This window comes from Mytilus edulis, chromosome 6 (genome assembly GCF_963676685.1).
Source record: "Mytilus edulis chromosome 6, xbMytEdul2.2, whole genome shotgun sequence".
Lineage (NCBI taxonomy): Eukaryota > Metazoa > Mollusca > Bivalvia > Mytilida > Mytilidae > Mytilus > Mytilus edulis.
Window position 1 is genome coordinate 66,347,783 of NC_092349.1, and position 20,612 is coordinate 66,368,394.

Consider the following 20,612-nt stretch of genomic DNA (forward strand, 5'->3'; position numbering starts at 1 on the left):
GTCTACATTAAGGTCCAAAGGGTCCAAAATTAAACTTAGTTTGATTTTGACAAAAAATGAATCAGTTAGGTTCTTTGATATGCTGAATCTAAAAATGTACTTAGATTCTTGATTATTGGCCCAGTTTTCAAGTTGGTCCAAATCGGGGTCCAAAATTAAACTTTGTTTGATTTCATCAAAAATTGAATAAATGGGGTTCTTTGATATACCAAATCTAACTGTGTATGTAGATTCTTCATTTTTGGTCCTGTTTTCAAATTGGTCTACACTAAAGTCCAAAGGGTCCAAAATTAAACTTAGTCTGATTTCAACAAAAATTGAAATCTTGGGGTTCTTTGATATGCTGAATCCAAAAATGTACTTAGATTTTTTATTATGGGCCCAGTTTTCAAGTTGGTCCAAATCAGGATCTAAAATTATTATATTAAGTATTGTGCAATAGCAAGTCTTTTCAATTGCACAGTATTGCGCAATGGCAAGAAATATCTAATTGCACAATATTGTGAAATAGCAAATTTTTTTTTAATTGGAGTTATCTTTCTTTGCCCAGAATCAACTTAAATCTTTGTTATATACAATATACAATGTATATTCACTTTTTACTACCAACTGATAAATTATAATAAATAACATTCAGTGATAACAAGCAGTTTTTTTTACATCTTAATATTTTATGATGTATTTAAATGAGTAGTTATTGTTGCAAACTCCATTAGAAATTTTAATTGAGATTAGTTTTGGAATAAGGGAAAGGGGGATGTGATTAAAAAAATTGGGTTCAATTTTTCTCATTTGAAATTTCATAAATAAAAAAGAAAATTTCTTCAAACATTTATGCCCCACCTAAGATAGTAGAGGGGCATTATGTTTTCTGGTCTGTGCGTCCATCTGTCCGTCCGTCTGTCCGTTCGTTCGTCCGTCCGTTCGTTCGTCCGTCCGTTCTTCCGTCCGTCTGTCCCGCTTCAGGTTAAAGTTTTTGGTCAAGGTAGTTTTTGATGAAGTTTAAGTCCAATCGACTTCAAACTTAGTACACATGTCCCCTATGATATGATCTTTCTAATTTTAATGCCAAATTAGAGTTTTTACCCCAATTTCACGGTCCACTGAACATGGAAAATGATAGTGCGAGTGGGGCATTCGTGTACTGAGGACACATTCTTGTTTTGAGAGGATTAATATTCAACAGCATAGTGAATTGCTCTAAGAGAAAACAAAAATTTTAAGTTCATTAGAACACATTCATTCTGTGTCAGAAACCTATGCTGTGTCAACTATTTAATCACAATCCAAATTTAGAGCTGAATCCAGCTTGAATGTTGTGTCCATACTTGCCCCAACCGTTCAGGGTTCAACCTCTGCGGTCGTATAAAGCTACGCCCTGCGGAGCATCTGGTTTTTATTAGATACAATTTTTTAAAGTCTGATAAAGTTTTTTCATAGTCAAGACGTTTCAACTGAGTCACTACACAGGCGTCAAAAGTCGTCATTATGGAGTAAAAGGGGTGGCGTCAAAAGGGGTCATAATGGAGGAAAGGGTTAATTAAACTTGTGTTTTTTCTTGAAATATTCTACGATAACAGGCTAAATCACTTCAGATATTTTCTAACAATTTTTCAACCTCAATACAATGAATACATACATGCATTAAATTATAAGATGACAGAACCATTAACAGAATACTAACTATATTCAAGGTGGTAAGAGGATACTTCTCAAAAAGATGAAAGAAGATACAGTCGAAGATGTGGCAGACGTTCACATTCCTGCTGTAGATCTGGAGAAACAGGTGAGCAAAACTAAATATTATTTTTTTTTCACTTGTCCATTTCTATCAATACTAATACAGTTGAAATGTATATCGGTAAAAATGAAAAAATATGATAAAATTGGGAATGGAAATGAGGAATGGGTTAAAGAGACAACAACCCGACCATAGAGCAGAAAACAGTCCAAGTCCACACCAATGGGTCTTCAACACAGTGATATATTTTTTTATTCTTCATACATTAAAAAGTGGTTCATGAAAATGTCCAAAATTTTCAAGAATACTGACATGGAAAATTTTGCATTGCTTTCTGAGTAAGAATTAATGAATTATTGTTTAATTAAATTTCAGTGCCTATTATCTGCTACTTCACGACCTCAAATTAGTTTAAAAATATGCTATTATATGCATTATTGATGTTATAGTTTTTAATCATTGTAGAGACAAGAAACAGCAGAATCAGAAGCAGCCATTGCTGATGTAAGTCATTCTTTACAGTAGCTTTCTTTACGACTTAGTGACATATTTATAGATCATGGGTGTTAACTAGCTATTAATTGACCCTCTTAACATGTGAATACACTTTTTAAATACTGATTAAGAGATCCGGAAGCATCATCATAATAACCTAGAATAAACAAAGGATATTGGATAACTATGACACAAAATCAGTACATGAACAGGAAACAACATTCAAAAAACAAAGGAACAGCCCTTTTATTGCTGTTTTTCATCTCAAAGTCACAGTGAGGCTTCAACACAGAGAAAAAAACTCACCTAACTGCAAGTTTAAAAACGCCCATAACCTCAGCTTGAGCTTGTTCTTTGCATAAAAAAATAAGATAGACTTTTTTGTAACATGCAATACCACCAAATAGGGTCGGGAAAAAAGAACACACTGTAAATAAGTACATATTTAAAACATAACAAATCCTACGCATAAGTTTAAAATTTAAGATTTAAGAAATGAATTTAGAAGGTGAAATCCGCAATCATAGGTTAAGTTTTTATTTGCAAATGTCTGATCAAATATTGGAAACTCTTGTTATAAAAGGTATATATATTTTCTCTTTTTCAGACTGGCAGATTGTTTGTCAGAAACCTACCATACATATGTAAGGATGAAGACATAGAAGCATTATTTTCAAAGTTTGGTAAGATATTTGACTTCAAAACAATTCTTAAGATTCAAGATTTTTAAGCACAAGTTGAAGAATTTCGTACCTAAACATTTTAGCTAAGTTGGAACGAAAGCTTATAGCGGTTTAATACATTAATTGTCAAAACAAAAAAATTTTAAAAGATTTTTCTTTATATGAAATCTTTTTTCCATTTATAGTGATACATTTCAGATGAATTTTATAGCATCATTCAATTTTGGGCATGTTAATGAACATAAAATGTATAAGCATTAAAATCATTCTTTAAATTTTCCTCTGTCTATAGTTATGAATATTTTATCTTGATAGGTCCTTTAACAGAGACACATTTACCAATAGATACTTTAACAAAGAAGCTAAAAGGTTTTGCCTTTATAACCTATATGATGCCTGAACATGCTGTCAGAGCTTTTACATTCCTTGATGGAACCAGTTTTATGGTAAGTCTAATTTTATCTCAAACTCTGGGTGCAGGGTCTGGAAATTTTGAAATTGTATAAATTGTATGTATGAAGATTTTTTTTATAATGGCAGAGTAAATGGTATTCTTAAGTCACATGGAATAGTAATTCCCGGTTTCACAATATAATGGAATTCAAGTTATTTTTTCAAAAAGGTACACTGAAACATTGTGATAGCTTAAAAACAATCTAAACAATGGAAAATTTAATGATATATTTGACTGCAACAATTTAGTTGACATTTGGCTTGATTTAATTTTTCTTTCTTTGGAAAGATATTGAAGTGAGTTGTTATTTACCAGATATAGTAACCAAAAAAAAATCCACAAAGATAAAAAAAGAAGTTAAGCATTTTAATCATCAATTAAGGAATGACTGTAATATTTTTTCTGTTTATGAAGAAATAACATCAAAAATTTGGTGCACACTGAATATCGCGCGTAGCAGGTTATTTAACAGTGTGCACCACATTTTTTATGTTATTTCGAATAGACAGAAAAAATGTTACAGTCATTTCTTATAATTTAATTCTAAATTCCATTTTAAACCGTAGAAAACCATGAAAAAACGTTTATTACGTCACGGTCACATGACTAAATTATGTCTATGGGCTCATATCAAAATAACGTCAGCTAATCAGAAGACGTGTTACATCCAAAATTAAATTATTTCTCTATAAATCATTCTTACATGTCTTTTATAGGGGAGGATGTTACACATTTTACCATCCAAGTCAAAGGAAGATGAAGACACTGTTGCATCAGGTTTGTGTAAAGCTTTTATAACACAAACATACTTAATATTATACTAACATGTTAAACAAGGCAACACAAGCTGTGTAGTGTTGTTGGCTGGCAGACACTACAAAAGTCACATCAGTCATTTTCACACAAAAAAATTACAATGATGCACTTCAAATATTGGTTTGTTTTTGAAGTGTTTTTCAGGTGTTGAAAACATTTTTGTAGCTTGGTTTTATTCTTAGCTATGAAATTATCTGAGTGAATAAAAGTCATTTAAAAGTCCCCTTCAATATATATATTAACATTACATTTGAGTAGATAAATCACCATTAATTTAAATGGCTGAACCATTTCAGAAGTTAATTCCATATGAACAGAGTTTTTTTAGAATACAAACAAAAAATTTGACATTAAGAATTGTTCAAAGTGAAGAAGTTGTAGATTGCAGGGCATTTCTTTGAAATTGAAATAGGAGGCTAAATTACAATTATAGTTGGCTGTACGAAGCCGGACGCCCACCAAGCTGTAAGCTTAGTCTTTACAGCAAGGGGTCTGGGGGGCCGCTCAAAGTCCCCAGAAGCTCTGGCATAAATAGAGCAAAATCCTGCATTCTCGCAATCTCATGGCACCTAATTTCATCTTTCAAATGACCATTTTTTATGTATGAAATTAAAGAAGTAAAAAAAATCTCAAAAGAAATTTCATTTTTTTATTTATGTAATGGTTTGTTTTTTATTGTCTTAACCTTATGCTTAAAATTCATTTTCTTTTAAAGGAGTTTTATTTATTTAATAATCCGAATTTTTAGAAATCTTGATCGATTTATTTTGCATAACTACGTGCATTTGTAAACAAATGACCCCCCTTTTTTTCTCCAAAGACTGTTTTATGTGTATTTAAATCATACAATTATTTCTCAAGCATTGACAGAAAACTTGATATATCCTCTGATTTTCTCTTTTTTTATAAACTACTCAATACGTTGGATATGTAAATCATTTGGAAATGTTATTTATTTTTGGTCGAGTCTACAATATTCTACTTTCGTTTTTTACCTTGATTCTCTGAACACCCCGTGGGCTTTGAAAAATGAACTTCAAAAGATACTGTTTCTAGATTCTGAACAACATGATGTACTATACTGTCAACCTATCTGATTGTCTTCACGTTCTAAAAGCCAAAATCAACGAGTTAATGACCATCGGAATGTCTCTATTGTTGATGTTCAATGACCACCGGAACGTCTGCATTCTGACTTCAAATAGACAACCAATCAGTGACCTGAATTCATGTGAACTATATTTAGCCCCAGGTAAACACTGACTTTTCATTTTTGTTTATCGTGACCGCGACTTTGCGACAATACGTCTCTCAGCTGCCTGTAAACATTTGAAAAAGATATATTTTTCTTTTTGAATTTATATTTTTGTCAGTGAAGTAGCCTGCACTTGAAGCCACCGTAAACGACGGAAATCCGCCGTCTACCGGCTACTTTGGAAAGCCCTGAGATTGTAGACAGACTCGGACAGAGTGTCCAAAATTTTTTGAAAAATACCACTTTATATATTGAACACAGAAGACTTGCACATAGCTAAAAAAAAAAAAAGGAAAACACTGCAATTAAAAACCTTTCAACACCACTGGAAAAAATACTGCTCTGTATTGAATAAATAAATATGCAATTAACGATAGTAATGTCAAGGTTGTGCAGAAAATCAAATCATAGCTTAATTTGATCCATACAGTTTTTCACTATAGCATTTTGCCACCAACTAGATCAATTTGATTAGCTATTTAAAATAAATGTATGAAAAATTGTTATTAAATATTATTTCAGAAGGTTCATCTTTTAAAACACAAAAACAGGCAAAACAGAAAGCCATGGCTGGCAGGTAGGTACAACCATAACATAATAAATATAATGAATTTAAAAAAAATGAAGAGATTAAGGCCGTCAATAATGAGAAAAAAAACCAATAATGTATAGTAAGCTTAGAAAGGGATGAAAAAAATGAGAAATGTGAAAAAGTTAACTTTCTGCTTGGTTAAAGTTAATAGCGTTTATGACAGACATAAGGGTTCATGATTTATGACAGAGTATAAAATAATTTGGCATGTTAAAAGTGAAAAGTTAAACCTTGAAGCTACTCTTCTTAAAGGAGAAATAAGTATTAACATATTACATTAGAAAAATAAATTTTAGCAAACATATTGCAATGGATCAATAACATTTGAAGCATCCTCTCTAATGATTGATTGATAAATAATTTGCCAAAATTTTTCTTCAGAGCTCATCATTTATAAAGAAATGATTAGACATACATACGATGTGAATATTCTGCCTTTATTGATCCTTTCTTAATTATAGATAAGCTGTTTAAATTGACTTCATATAAAACTTAACAAACTTTATCATTGCAAAATTTATAGAATATTTTGAATCTAACAGATTAACAAGACCAAAACGAATGTAATTATTGTAGCTTTAAATTTATATTATATAATTACCAGCTCTCACAACTGGAATACATTATTTATGGGTGCTAATGCTGTGGCTAATGTTATGGCACAAAAATATGGAACAGAAAAGAGTCAAATTCTTGATGCAGTAAGTAATTTCTATTATAACATGATTTTTAACAAGCATCAACACAAAAAATTATTGTTGTCTTAGATGTTTGTTTTTAACATATTCCAATGACTTTTAAAGGCATTACTTGAAATCACACATGGTATTGTAGAAAATGTTGTCGCAACAAAACAGATCAAGGAGGTCTAAAATTTGAAACTTGTTGTAAAATTAGTGTAGATTATAACTGAATTCCATGAATTTTAAATTTACAAATTGGATTTTTAAAGTCATAAGATACGAGTGACTGGTGAAAAATAATGTTCATCCAATTCTTGAACCAATGCATGTATATATCATAAACTTAGTCCTCTGTGCACGATTTTATCATTTTTTACGCAAATATATCGTATAATCGTCAATTTTTCTTCTTTCTGTCTGTTATGATTTAACAAATATGGCTACTCATTAAATGCCGTGTTTTGAAGCCGAAGTTTACCGATTGTTACCTTATAGTAAATAATCAACAAAAAGCATGGGTATTTAGCATGTGTTTAACATATACAATCAGGTATTTGTTTATTTAAATGACAGATTCATGCGTATTGCTATCACCAGAATTTTACGAGGAGGGTCACGCTTAGGTCACTATGCATACGGAAAATATGTCAGCGAATTGCTTCCTGGCAGCAAGCAATTAAAAATAAGTAAACTTCTTCTAAATGTGAACAAATTAAAGAATTTTCCTCAGAAAAAAAGTATATGTTCATAAGTTGTTTAATGAAAACTATCAATTTAGTTCTAAAAAACATATGCATATTTTTTTTTAATTTGAGGTTTCATATGACTTTAAATGTTAACATACATTTGTACCAGGGAACATTAAAACATTATTGAACAAAACTGATTCAATTTGAAAATCAAATTGACCTCAGGGGCGGATCCAGCCATTTTAAAAAGGGGTTCCCAACCCAGAGTAAAGGGGGGGTTCCAGCTATATGCTCCCATTCAAATGCATTGATCGGCCAAAAAAAAGGGGGGGTCCAACCCCGGAACTCCCCCCCTGGATCCGCCAATGCACCTTAGATAAAACTGGTGAGCACACATCTTTTAAAATATTCATTTATATTTGTATGCTTAATATAAAAGTACCAATTAACATGAAAATACCATCTTTTTACAGGAGATATCTGGTAGTTTAGGTGTACGGATGGCTCTAGGAGAAACACAGATTGTATCAGAAACAAGAGATTTCTTAATAGATAATGGTGTTGTTTTAGATAGTTTTAGTCAGGTAAATATATAATATCTAGTTATAGTAACATGTAAAAAAATGGGTTAAAAGGACACTTTATTGCTTTCATGTGTCCAAAGAGATTATTTTGATTTACTTTTATCAGGAATGCTTTAACCTAATCAATTGTAAGCTAAGACTATACAAGACCAAAATACAAGTAGAGCTTTATGACCTAAACGGACTTACAAAGTAGCAAAATTTAAATTCAAATGTTTTCAATAATTAATGTACCATCCAAATTATTGCTTGGCAGTAGCACTGGATAATTTTGAATTAAATTCTCCCTCGCCCTGCTCGTCCGAAATTTAAAGCATTTAATTTCTAATTCAATAGGCTATAAACAAGACAAACACAGATATAGGATTAGTTGCTCGCAGTAACATCTTATTTTCTCTTGCGATACAATATTTTATTTTACTGAATTGTACATATTTCTTCAATCGAAACATTATATAAACACATGACATATAACATTGTTCCTCTTTCGCATCGTTTCTTTTCCCCCGGCTAATGCCTCCAACGCCTGTACGTACAACAAACATAGCAGCAACTGCACATATACCTATGTGACCAACTTCAATCCGACGTAACTGCGAGCACCTTCGATACTAATACATTTAAATCCCAAACTTTATATAGTACCTTTAAACCCCACCCATAAAAACCGCCAAAACTTTCCTCGTGCCTCCTGCACCTAACATCAAACTTATAAATAGTACATACTGTTACAAAACCAGTATCCGAACTAGTTATACTAGTTCCCATCTGTAAATATTAACTACAAATAGCAAACGGGAAAAACCCTATTTCAAACGAAATAAAATACATTTAAATTCTCCCTCGCCCTGCTCGTCCGAATTTAAAGCATTTAATTTCTAATTCAATAGGCTATAAACAAGACAAACACAGATATAGGATTAGTTGCTCGCAGTAACATCGAAACAAAGGAAATGAAACAGTTCAGAATAAGATGCTGATATAAAAAGTCTTTTGAGATATTGCTAATTGAAGATAAATCTTCAACCACTAAACTGGACCAATATCAGTTTCAAGTCGACAATCGGAACGTCAAATACGACATATTGAACCGGAAGCTTTCGCAATAGATGTTTATGCAGACAAATGTTATGCAAATCTTGAATCGATGGATAATTTCTCAAACTGTTTTCCTTGATTCTGTAAATAGAAGAACACAATCAAAACTTCATACATACATGTACTTGTATCTTAATCAGATAAACATTAAACTCTATAGATATATACATATTTCATATCTATATACATCAACTTCTAATCATACTATGTGATTCTTTATGTTACACACTGCAACATAGCTCATGAAAGTCTAAACATATATGCATCTCAGATCTACATACATCAACTTCTAATCACACTGTGATCCTTTATGTCACACTGCGCAACATAGCTCATGAAAGTCTAAACATATATGCATCTCAGATCTACATACATCAACTTCATATCACACTGTGTGATCCTATTGTTGCATTCATAAAAATCTAAACATATATATATATATATCTATTATATCAACAACAACAAAAAACAAAGTCTACAGCTATGTCTGAAGCTCTGACTTTGTACAAGGTTTCTTATTATCTTTGTTACATTTTTATTATCGATTTTAAATTAAAAAAGTTTTCCACTCAATATGTTATGTACCATGTGTACGGACTGTAAAATATTACTGCTTACCGTTTTAAAATCTCTCCAAGTTGAACTCTTGGTACTGTCCGATTTATCTCACATAAAAACGGGCTACTTTTTATACCTACACCTGCATATTTGTGGCATCCAGGAAATAATTAGCACATACATAAGGTCTCCAATATGGTACTAAAACTCTGATCGTTTTATAGTAAATGCGACCTGCTGATAAAATAAAATCAAAATTGTGGTATTTAATGAAAAAACATATAAAATTGATGATTATTACAAGTCTCATCTTCAAATCAATTGTATACATATATTTAATTATGTACAAAAGTTAATGCCTTCATATTTAATCTTTTGTTTTCTGTATATTAATTTAACTATACAACATCCCATGGTGCATTGTGCAACCAATCACATCGCTCCCAGCGACAACATTCCATGGTGCACTACACTGTGCAACCAATCACATCGCTCCCAGCGACAACATTCCATGGTGCACTACACTGTGCAACCAATCACATCGCTCCCAGCGACAACATTCCATGGTGCACTACACTGTGCAACCAATCACATCGCTCCCAGCGACAACATTCCATGGTGCACTACACTGTGCAACCAATCACATCGCTCCCAGCGACAACATTCCATGGTGCACTACACTGTGCAACCAATCACATCGCTCCCAGCGACAACATTCCATGGTGCACTACACTGTGCAACCAATCACATCGCTCCCAGCGATCTAATAAAATAAATTTCATACATACCATTTCAAACTCATCTGTAACTCGTATCACTCTTCGTGACAAAATCATCTCACTGCGAGAAGATTTAAACATATGTTGTTTCCATGTCTCAAATCTAGTACAAGTCTTACAAATTCTTTACCTGAACTTTGTACTGAAACAGTAATAAGATTTTATACAAAAGGTGGACACTGTAATATTTAGTGAGCATTTCATCTTATCAACTTTTAAATAAAAGTTGCATGCTTAAAAGTTAATTTGTTTTTCATATTAATGAACTCAACATGGTTCACATGATGATTATTACAAGTCTCATCTTCAAATCAATTGTATACATATATTTAATAATGTACAAAAAGTTAATGCCTTCATATTTAATCTTTTGTTTTCTGTATATTAATTAAACTATACAACATCCCATGGTGCATTGTGCAACCAATCACATCGCTCCCAGCGACAACATTCCATGGTGCACTACACTGTGCAACCAATCACATCGCTCCCAGCGACGACATTCCATGGTGCACTACACTGTGCAACCAATCACATCGCTCCCAGCGACAACATTCCATGGTGTACTACACTGTGCAACCAATCACATCGCTCCCAGCGATAACATTCCATGGTGCACTACACTGTGCAACCAATCACATCGCTCCCAGCGATCTAATAAAATAAATTTCATACATACCGTTTCAAACTCATCTGTAACTCGTATCACTCTCCGTGACAAAATCATCTCACTGCGAGAAGATTTAAACATATGTTGTTTCCATGTCTCAAATCTAGTACAAGTCTTACAAATTCTTTACCTGAACTTTGTACTGAAACATTAACAGATTTATACAAAAGGTGGACACTGTAATATTTAGTGAGCATTTCATCTATCAACTTTTAAATAAAAGTTGCATGCTTAAAAGCTGATTTGTTTTTCATATTAATGAACTCAAATGGTTCACATGGTTCAGTATTGAATGGAAATATATAACCAAATTCTGTAGTATTTTAAAATAAAATCATAAACCTGTAAAACGGTTTAAAAAAAAAAAAAAAAAAAAAAAAAAAAAGAACACAAATATATTGATTTTCGCTTCTAACTTAATAATACGTTCCAGGCATGATTTCAGAATGTAAATAAAGTCAACATTATACTCAACTCCGTCATGTGAAAACATGTTCCTCTTTCGCATCGTTTCTTTTCCCCCGGCTAATGCCTCCAACGCCTGTACGTACAATAAACATAGCAGCAACTGCACATATACCTATGTGACCAACTTCAATCCGACGTAACTGTGAGCACCTTCGATACTAATACATTTAAATCCCAAACTTTATATAGTACCTTTAAACCCCACCCATAAAAACCGCCAAAACTTTCCTCGTGCCTCCTGCACCTAACATCAAACTTATAAATAGTACATACTGTTACAAAACAAGTATCCGAACTAGTTATACTAGTTCCCATCTGTAAATATTAACTACAAATAGCAAACGGGAAAAACCCTATTTCAAACGAAATAAAATACATTTAACTGACTTAGCCAAAAATTTGGTTAATACATGAATGGTTTCTGTTTTAACCTCTTGTAGTTTCCATAATTGTAAATACAATCTTGTTAAACCAAACACTTTAAAAAAAAAAAAATGGTATTCTCTGCTTCTCCACTGAACACACAATATTGGGAGTAAGAGCAAAAACTGGTCAGCTGAGAGTTGGAATAATGTGTCTGGGTAGGGTAACTTGTCTTCCCATTGACTTTTACCTTGTGTACTAGCACACTAAAATATGTCAGAGTGTAGGTCTAGTGCTAAACAAAGTTTATATTCATATCACATTATCATATTCTTGTCCTGAATATGTAGTTAATTTACCACTTGATATTGAACAGCAATTGATTATAATTTCTTGCAGGCTGATGGTCCTAGAAGTAAAACAGTGATATTAGTGAAGAATTTACCTTCGGGAACCAAGACAGAAGAATTACAACATGTTTTTTCTAAACATGGTACACTGGGTAGAGTCATACTTCCTCCCTCTGGTATTACAGCTATAGTCGAATTTCTTGAACCGACGGAAGCTAAATTGGCATATAAAAAACTAGCATACACAAAAGTAGGTATATGAGGTATAAAAACTTTGTTACTGATTATTTTCAGTAAATGAAGTAAGATCCAACAGACAGTTGCGGAGTTCAGCTTTGATGTAATTGGATATGGTAATTAGGAAATAATTGTGTTGTTTTATTTTTATGAAAATTGCAACAGGATAAATGTAGGTTTCACAAAAATGAAAACTGGCATTTTTTTGTATGCTACATTCCCTAATATAGCAATATTAAATTTCACATGTTTATTAATTGTTCAACAATCTCAATAATTTCTAAATTTACAGTATTGAATTCTAATAGTAATAATTATTTTTATTTCCAGTTCCAGCATGTTCCATTGTATTTGGAATGGGCTCCAACAGAAGCATTAAAACCACTGAACCAAGTAAAGGAAGACAAACCAGCTGACAAAAAGGAGGAAGATCCCTCTCAGGTTAGTCAGAAAAAATGGTGAATACACAAAAAAAAGTTGATGAGTGAGATAAAGTACAGATTTCAAGCTTTACTACAATAAGGCATCTTCTGTCCATCATTTAAAATCATCTTTTATGTTTGATTCGGGTTGTCTCAATTGGGAAAACATCAAAATTAAGGCAATCTAACTTGTAATTTTGAAAGACACCTGATGTATGTAACAATTTTGGGGAAAGGATGAAAAATACTATGGATCCACGGGAAACATTTGGCAGAAAATGAAAAAATGATACAGCTTTGATTTTGAATTCATTCTAATGTAAATATTTTACTAAACACTCAATCTGTTTTATTTATAGAAGTCAGAGGATGAAGAAGAAGAGGAGGAAACAGCAGAACCAGGAAGTACATTATTTGTGAAGAACGTTAACTTTGATACAACAGATGAAGATTTTACACAGGTCAATTTATTTATACATCTAACAGGAAGTTAATAATGTAGAACCTTATGCTTGATACAACTTACAAATCTTTAAAATTACTTAGCTCTACTAAAAAAAATATATCAAATTTTAAAAATGTTGTCTTGCTTCATAGCAAAACAACCCAGAGGAGATATCAAGACATGACAAATTAAGAAATGCAAAATTGATATCACATTTGGTGTTCAGGGCTCATACTACTTCAGAATCATAGGGAGAAGTGACTTCTCTTTTTATTATACGTCCGTCAAAATTTGACGGGACGTATTATGGTATACAAATGTCCGGTGTCCCTCTGTCTTTCTGTCCGTCCGTCTGTCTGTCCGGCGTAAACATGTTGCACTGTAACTTGAGAAGGACTTATCTAAATTTCATGAAACTTAATATAGTTGTTTTTTATGATGGTCAAATGATCTGTATACTTTTTGGTGAAAATAAGATTTAAACTGTTTGAGTTACGGCACTTTGTAACTTAAACAGGGATGTGGTTTTTTTCACATGTCGCACCGTATCTCAAAAACGATTCTTGATTATTGCTTAAAACTTTACACACTTCTTAGTTATATTAATCTTAATATCTGTATACTTTTTAGTGATGATTCAAAATTTCATTTTTGAGTTATTGAGTATTTTGTAAAAAAGGGGGAGGGTTTTTTACATGTCGCGCGGTATCTGAAAAACGATTTATGATTATTGCTTAAAACTTTACACACTTCTTTGTTATATTAATCTAAAGATCTGTATACTTTTTGGTTTGATTCAAAATTTATTTTAGTGATATTTGTAAAAAAAAAAAACAGGGTGGAGGGGTTTCACATGTCCCGCCGTGTCTCAAAAGCAATAAATGGTAATTGCTTAAAACTTTCTCAGAAACTATTTATGATTATTGCATAAAACTTCCACACAGTGCTCCATCGCGCGCTGCGCTACAATTTTTGCCTTTTACCATAGTATAAAGGGTCTTATGTAAATAATGTTCTTTTTATATTGTTCAATTCATATCTGAGTAAACAATTAAAGTATCAGTTCAAATTCAAAGTTGTTTAAGTTAAGGTTCTTGTGAGAAACTACCAACTAAATATCTAGCACTAAAAGATTTTTTTTATCTCAAAAAGGTAAAGAAATTATAATACATCAATTACAATTTAATTAAAACTACTTTGTGTATGAAATTAAGTGTTTCTCTTCAAAAGATATACAAATTTAAGCTGGGCCATAATATATTGATATTAGTACAATACTGAATAGTGTCAGAGTTAGACAACTTTAATCAATATTTTGAAACATTCCATATATTATTTGAATTAGATACATTAATCAATTAGATGTATAAACCAAAAGTATGTTAATGTGTATGGAATGCGTAATTTTTCCTTTTGGGAATCAGTATTCTTCTGTCAGCTGTTCCATCCATGCACCCATAGTTATTATTGTAAAAATACAGATTTCGGTCATACTTGGTCCGGTTCCGATCCGTAGTTAGAAACGGTCAATGTCGGACAAATGCAAGAAAATTAAAAAAGATAAATAATGTTTAAAAGCTATTTGAAAAGGAACATTACGTTTTAAATGCAATAAATGGATTAAACATTTACTGGAGGCAACTTTTATCACTTTTGAATGAAGTTACAAACTTATTTTGCTGCCAAAAGTTAGGTTGATGTACGTTTTTGAGTAACAAGCACAGGACATGCCAGAAGTGCATGAAGTGATAAAAAGTTGTCTTTTTATTAAATAACCTGCTACACACTGTAAAGACAATGCTTCACCCTCTTTTCTTAAGAAAATGAATCGTTTATGTCTGAATTTCTTTAATTATCAATAAAAAATTGATGTTTTATCAACTTGCTAAAAATTGAAAATGTCCGATTACCTAAGAGACTGAAAGCAAGTATCGTAAACAACAGGGCCACTTGTTTTTGCTTTTGGGGGTCGGGGAGGGCGAAGTGGCGGTCGGGAAAGAGACTTCTTCAGTCTTCACCCATGTCGCCTGGTAGCGTGAGCCCTGGTTGTTAGATAGCAGATTTGACATAAATTTATTTCATATAAAATGAGAAAACTTCTAAGAACTATCTTATTTTCTGTTTCATGTATCATACACATCAATTTATTATATTGTATAGTTAATATTATATATATATTTCCCTTTTATCTTTCAGAAATTTGAGAAATGTGGCAAAATAAAGGCAGCTTACATTGCTAAAAAAAAAGATATGAAAAATCCAGGTAAAAATTAAAGCTCTACACAATTGTTTTATTTATGCTTGTTAGCTGTGTGAGAGCAGCAACCAAGCATTAAAAAAAATTGTGTTTGCAAATTGAATTTTAATCATTTATTGGCTTTGTTTCATTATAAGTTAGACTATTTTAAGCACTTACTTGAATTTATGATTCCTAAATTTTTCTTAAATGTTCTTGACATTAAAGCAATTTCTGTTTTGAAATAGAATTTCATAAAATTGTATATGATTTGTGGTCGATCTCTAGAATTACAAGAATCTGGATTCTATTTATATAGATTAATATAGTTCGTGTTTATACATTATATGGTGAGTACAAATAAATAAGTTGATATGGCTGGAACTATATGATTTTTTTTTATTAAAACTTATTTTTAGAAATTAAAAAGAAAAAGGGGATACTCAGGGCTTTCCATTGAAGCCGGTAGCCGGTGGAAATCCGCCGCTTACGGTGACTTCAAGTGACGGCTACTTCACTGCCAAAAATATAAATTCAAAAAGAAAAAAATATCTTTTTCAAATGTTTACAGGCAGCCGAGAGACGAATATTGTCGCAAAGTCGCGGTCACGATAAACAAGGATGAAAAGTCAATGTTTACCTAGGGCTAAATATAGTTCACATGAATTCAGGTCACTGATTGGTTGTCTATTTAAAGTCAGAATGCATCGTTTCTTTTCAAAGATAACAAGAGAGACGTTCCGGTGGTCATTGAACGATAACAATAGAGATGTTCCGATGGTCATTAACTCGTTGGCTTTTTTTGGCTTTTAAAACGTGAATCTGGAAAACAGTATCTTTTGAAGTTCATTTTTCAAAGCCCACGTGGTGTTCAGAGAATCAAGGTCAAAAACGAAAGTAGAATATTGTCGACTCGACTTCAAATAAATAACATTTCCAAATGATTTATGTATCCGACTTATTGAACAGTTTACAAAAAAAAGAGAAAATCAGAGGATATATCAATTTTCTGTCAATGCTTGAGAATTAATTATATGATTTAAATACGCGTAACAGTCTTTAGAGAGAAAAGGGGGGTCATTTGTTTACAAATGCACGTAGTTATGCAAAATAAATGATCGATCAAGATTTCTAACAAACCGGATGATTATTTAAATAAAACTCCTTTAAAAGTAAATGAATTTTAAGCATACAAGGTAATGAAAATAAAAAACAGACATAAAAAAAAAATGAAATTTCTTTGAGTTTTTTTTTTTCTTTCTTTAATTTCATACATAAAAAATGGTCATTTGAAAGATTAAATTAGGTGCCAGGATATTGCGAGAATGCAGGATTTTGTTCTATTTATGCCAGACCCCCTGCCTTAAGGCACCAAGCTTACAGCTTGGTGGGCGTCCGGCCTCGCCGAACGCATGTTATAGCCGCCTATAATTTTAATTCAGCCTTCTACTTCCATTTCAATGGAAAGCCCTGGATACTTGTAGATTTTCATTTTTTTTCATGAGTGTGAAATTTTGATAAAAGCAATATTGACCCTATGTTAAACTTTAGATGTTTAAAGTTACTTTGTGTCATCAAGCTGCTGTGGCATTGATTTATACACTTAAGCTTCTGTAATTCACATTATGAATACAACTTTTGTAAAACATAAAGAGAAAAAAGTATTTGCTATGACAATGGTATCGGAATGGTATCATTTTGCCAATTTTTTTCACTAGAAAGGAATTCTTGTTACTTTTCTCATCTACTATCCTAGTCCGAGATTACTTTAACGTCCAACGGCTGTTTTACGGCCCCAGCTTGTCTGGCAAAACAGCCGTTGGACATCAGAATAATCTTGGACTACTACTATCCTAAATGATTTGTTTATTATTTTCAGGAAAATTTTTGTCTATGGGATATGGTTTTGTGGAGTATATGAAGAAACAGAGTGCTGAAAAGGCCATGAAAATCTTGCAACATACTGACTTGGATGGCCATCAGCTAGAACTGAAAATATCAAACAAAGCTACCATGTAATATACTTTAATATTATAATTAATTAATTTTAACGACCTTACTTCTATCAGTCATGTAAATGTAGGCATTTTGTGTCAGTAAAATGAATACATCTTTTCTTTTTCAAAACACCATATTCAAATAAATTTCACTTGAACAGGGTCAGTCATGCGCATATGCAAATTTGAAACTATATTCTATGTTTTATGCCCCATTTACCATAGTTGTGGGGCATTATGTTTTTTTGTCTGTGTGTCCATTTATTTGTTCATCTGTCTTTCAAGGTAGTTTTTGATGAGGTTTAAGTCCAATCAACTTGAAAATAAGTGCACATGTTCCCTATGATACGATCTTTTGAATTTTAATGCCAATTTTGAATTTTTACCCCAATTGTTTGCCACTGAACTTATAAAATGATAATGATCTGTGCACTGATACACATTCTTGCTTTTAATTGCAAACACAAGACTTATTTATTATATGCATATTTTCATGTTTGTAGTCAGCCAGGTGTAGACAAGAAAAAGAAACAGTCAAAGAAAGAAATCAAAACTTCAAAGATTTTAGTAAGGAATGTACCCTTTGAAGCTACACGGAGAGAAATATATGAGCTTTTTAAGTAAGTGCAAAATTTTATAAGCATCACATGGCTTAAAGTACAATGCACCAACAAGTACATACTTTATAACATGAAACTGGTTATAAAATTCAGCAGTTCATAGTTAACTCTGGTAAAACGGACAACAGAACATATCCAGCAGTCTAGGAATGATTTGGTTATCAATACAACTGCAATTTTATAACCTTGCAGTCTAATACAAACATGCATGTTTTATTACAAGCTGAAAACACTGACAGATTGCAAGTAAATTATAAATTAATAGTTGTTTCATTGGCAATTATAGCACATCTCCTAATTATATATAAGCCAGAAATGTATCTTGTCATTTTCCCATTCATTTAAATTAAATATAAATTTGAGAATGGAAATGGGGAATGTGTCAAAGAGACAACAACCCGACCAGAGAAAAGACAACAGCAGAAGGTCACCAACAGGTCTTCAATGTAGTGAGAAATTCATGCACCCGGAGGCGTCCTTCAGCTGGCCCCTTAATAAATATATACTAGTTCGGTGATGATGAATGCCATACTAAACTCCAAATTATACACAAGAAACTAAAATTAAAAATGATACAAGACTAACAAAGGCTAGAGGCTCCTGACTTGGGACAGGTGCAAAAATGTGGCGGGGTTAAACATGTTTATGAGATGTCAACCCTCCCCCTATACCTCTAGCCAATGTAGAAAAGTAAACGCATAAGCATGCATGTCAGCTTTTACATGACATGTATGTCTTAAAAGGTGCTTTAAAGACCAAATATTATAAATGTGTGTAGGTTGAAATTGCATGTTTTGTTATTATATTGTAATATATCTCTGCTACTACTTATAGAGTGTTTGGGGAATTGAAGTCTGTCAGATTACCCAAGAAACTTAGTGGTACAGGATCACATAGAGGATTTGGCTTTGTAGATTTTCTAACCAGACAGGATGCTAAGGTAATAATTTTCTGAAGTCACGTATGAAAATAAGATATTGTATGACTGTTAATTAGACAACATCCTCCAGAGAGCCAAGTGTTGTAGTAGTAAAGGAACTATAAGTCACTGTACAGCCTTCAAAATGAGCAAAACCTATGCCCCATATTAAGCTGTAAAAGGTCCCAATTTGACAAATGTAAAATAATTGAAGTGAGATATCTAATGGCTTGAAAGGTGTACAAAACAATTAATGAAGAGCAATTCAGATTATGAGCAACAAACAACAACTGCTTAATTACAGGCTCCTGATTTGGGACAGATGCATATAAAATTTGAAGAGTCAATCATGTAAAGATGGGGCCTTACCCTTCCCTAAACCTAGGACATTGGTTCAACAGAACAACATAAGATCAAACTGTACCAGCAATACGTAAAGCTTATTGGATAAACTGCAACTAACAACAGTCATATATTATCATGCTCCTGAATTCAATGTTCATTCATCTTCTTTGGAATGATCGGTTTAGTGTGATATTATCAGTCTGGAAATATAATTAAGAATTGAATGCTTCTTTTTGTAAATTTATTGGGGTGTAAAAGCGTTGACCGAAGTATATTTTGTAAAATGTATGCACGGTCAACGCTTTTACAACCCTATAAAGTTACAAAAAGAAGCATTCAATACTTATAATTACATTTTTTAGCTATGATCATGAAAACACGAATTTTATATATTTTAATATTTAATTCACCTGTGCACTTTATTGTTGGAGCATGTGTTATCATGAATGAAAAGTTGTAGTGAGCAATGCAACTGCTTACGGAATACACAGGCAAATTTTGTTCACGTGAATATCACATGAAATTCACGTGAATTTCACGTGAAATTTTTCACGTGAGATTCACCTCAAACGAGCTTATACATGAAACTCACGTGAAATTTTTCACGTGAATTTCACGTGAATCTGATGTGAAATTCACATGAATTGAGATTTCACGTGAAATTCACGTGAAATTTTAATGTGAAATTCACGTGAATTGAGCCTTCACGTGAAATTCACATGAATTGAGCCTTCACGTGAAATTCACGTGAACTTTTCACGTGAAATTAACATGAATCGAGTTTTTTTTTTTTTCAATGAAATTAAAGTGAATTCAGCCTCTGAAATCCCACATATTTCACAGGATTTGAGCTTATTTAACATTCTTCTTAGTCTTGACCATGTGTTTATACTTCCATTCTATATCTACTTTCTTTGCATCCAAATGTTTTTGATCTCTTAAACGAAGAACAAGAAAATCATCACAGGTTTTAAATAATATCCAGGGCACCTTAGTTAACTCCAAGTACAATTATGGTTGTGTTCGAGTCTCAATTCTTTTTTGTAAATGATTTATGTACTGATGAATATTTCATTTTAGTTGATTTTTAATATGTATGTATGTATGTTTAAG

The 20,612-nt window shown here is 32.2% G+C and overlaps 1 protein-coding gene across 2 annotated transcripts in view; it reads left to right on the top strand.

Annotated features, from left to right (window-relative positions):
• LOC139528191 (probable RNA-binding protein 19) overlaps positions 1 to 20,612 on the top strand; it is a 74,012-nt gene that overhangs the window by 15,062 nt on the left and 38,338 nt on the right. For both annotated transcript variants that reach the window (XM_071324067.1, XM_071324066.1), the window contains exons 11-25: positions 1,695 to 1,786; positions 2,207 to 2,245; positions 2,844 to 2,919; positions 3,235 to 3,365; positions 4,090 to 4,150; positions 5,967 to 6,021; positions 6,641 to 6,737; positions 7,882 to 7,992; positions 12,328 to 12,528; positions 12,846 to 12,956; positions 13,297 to 13,398; positions 15,579 to 15,645; positions 17,498 to 17,633; positions 18,119 to 18,235; positions 19,070 to 19,175. In XM_071324067.1, the coding sequence (XP_071180168.1) occupies positions 1,695 to 1,786; positions 2,207 to 2,245; positions 2,844 to 2,919; positions 3,235 to 3,365; positions 4,090 to 4,150; positions 5,967 to 6,021; positions 6,641 to 6,737; positions 7,882 to 7,992; positions 12,328 to 12,528; positions 12,846 to 12,956; positions 13,297 to 13,398; positions 15,579 to 15,645; positions 17,498 to 17,633; positions 18,119 to 18,235; positions 19,070 to 19,175 (1,502 nt within the window). The remainder of the gene's footprint in view (positions 1 to 1,694; positions 1,787 to 2,206; positions 2,246 to 2,843; positions 2,920 to 3,234; positions 3,366 to 4,089; positions 4,151 to 5,966; positions 6,022 to 6,640; positions 6,738 to 7,881; positions 7,993 to 12,327; positions 12,529 to 12,845; positions 12,957 to 13,296; positions 13,399 to 15,578; positions 15,646 to 17,497; positions 17,634 to 18,118; positions 18,236 to 19,069; positions 19,176 to 20,612) is intronic.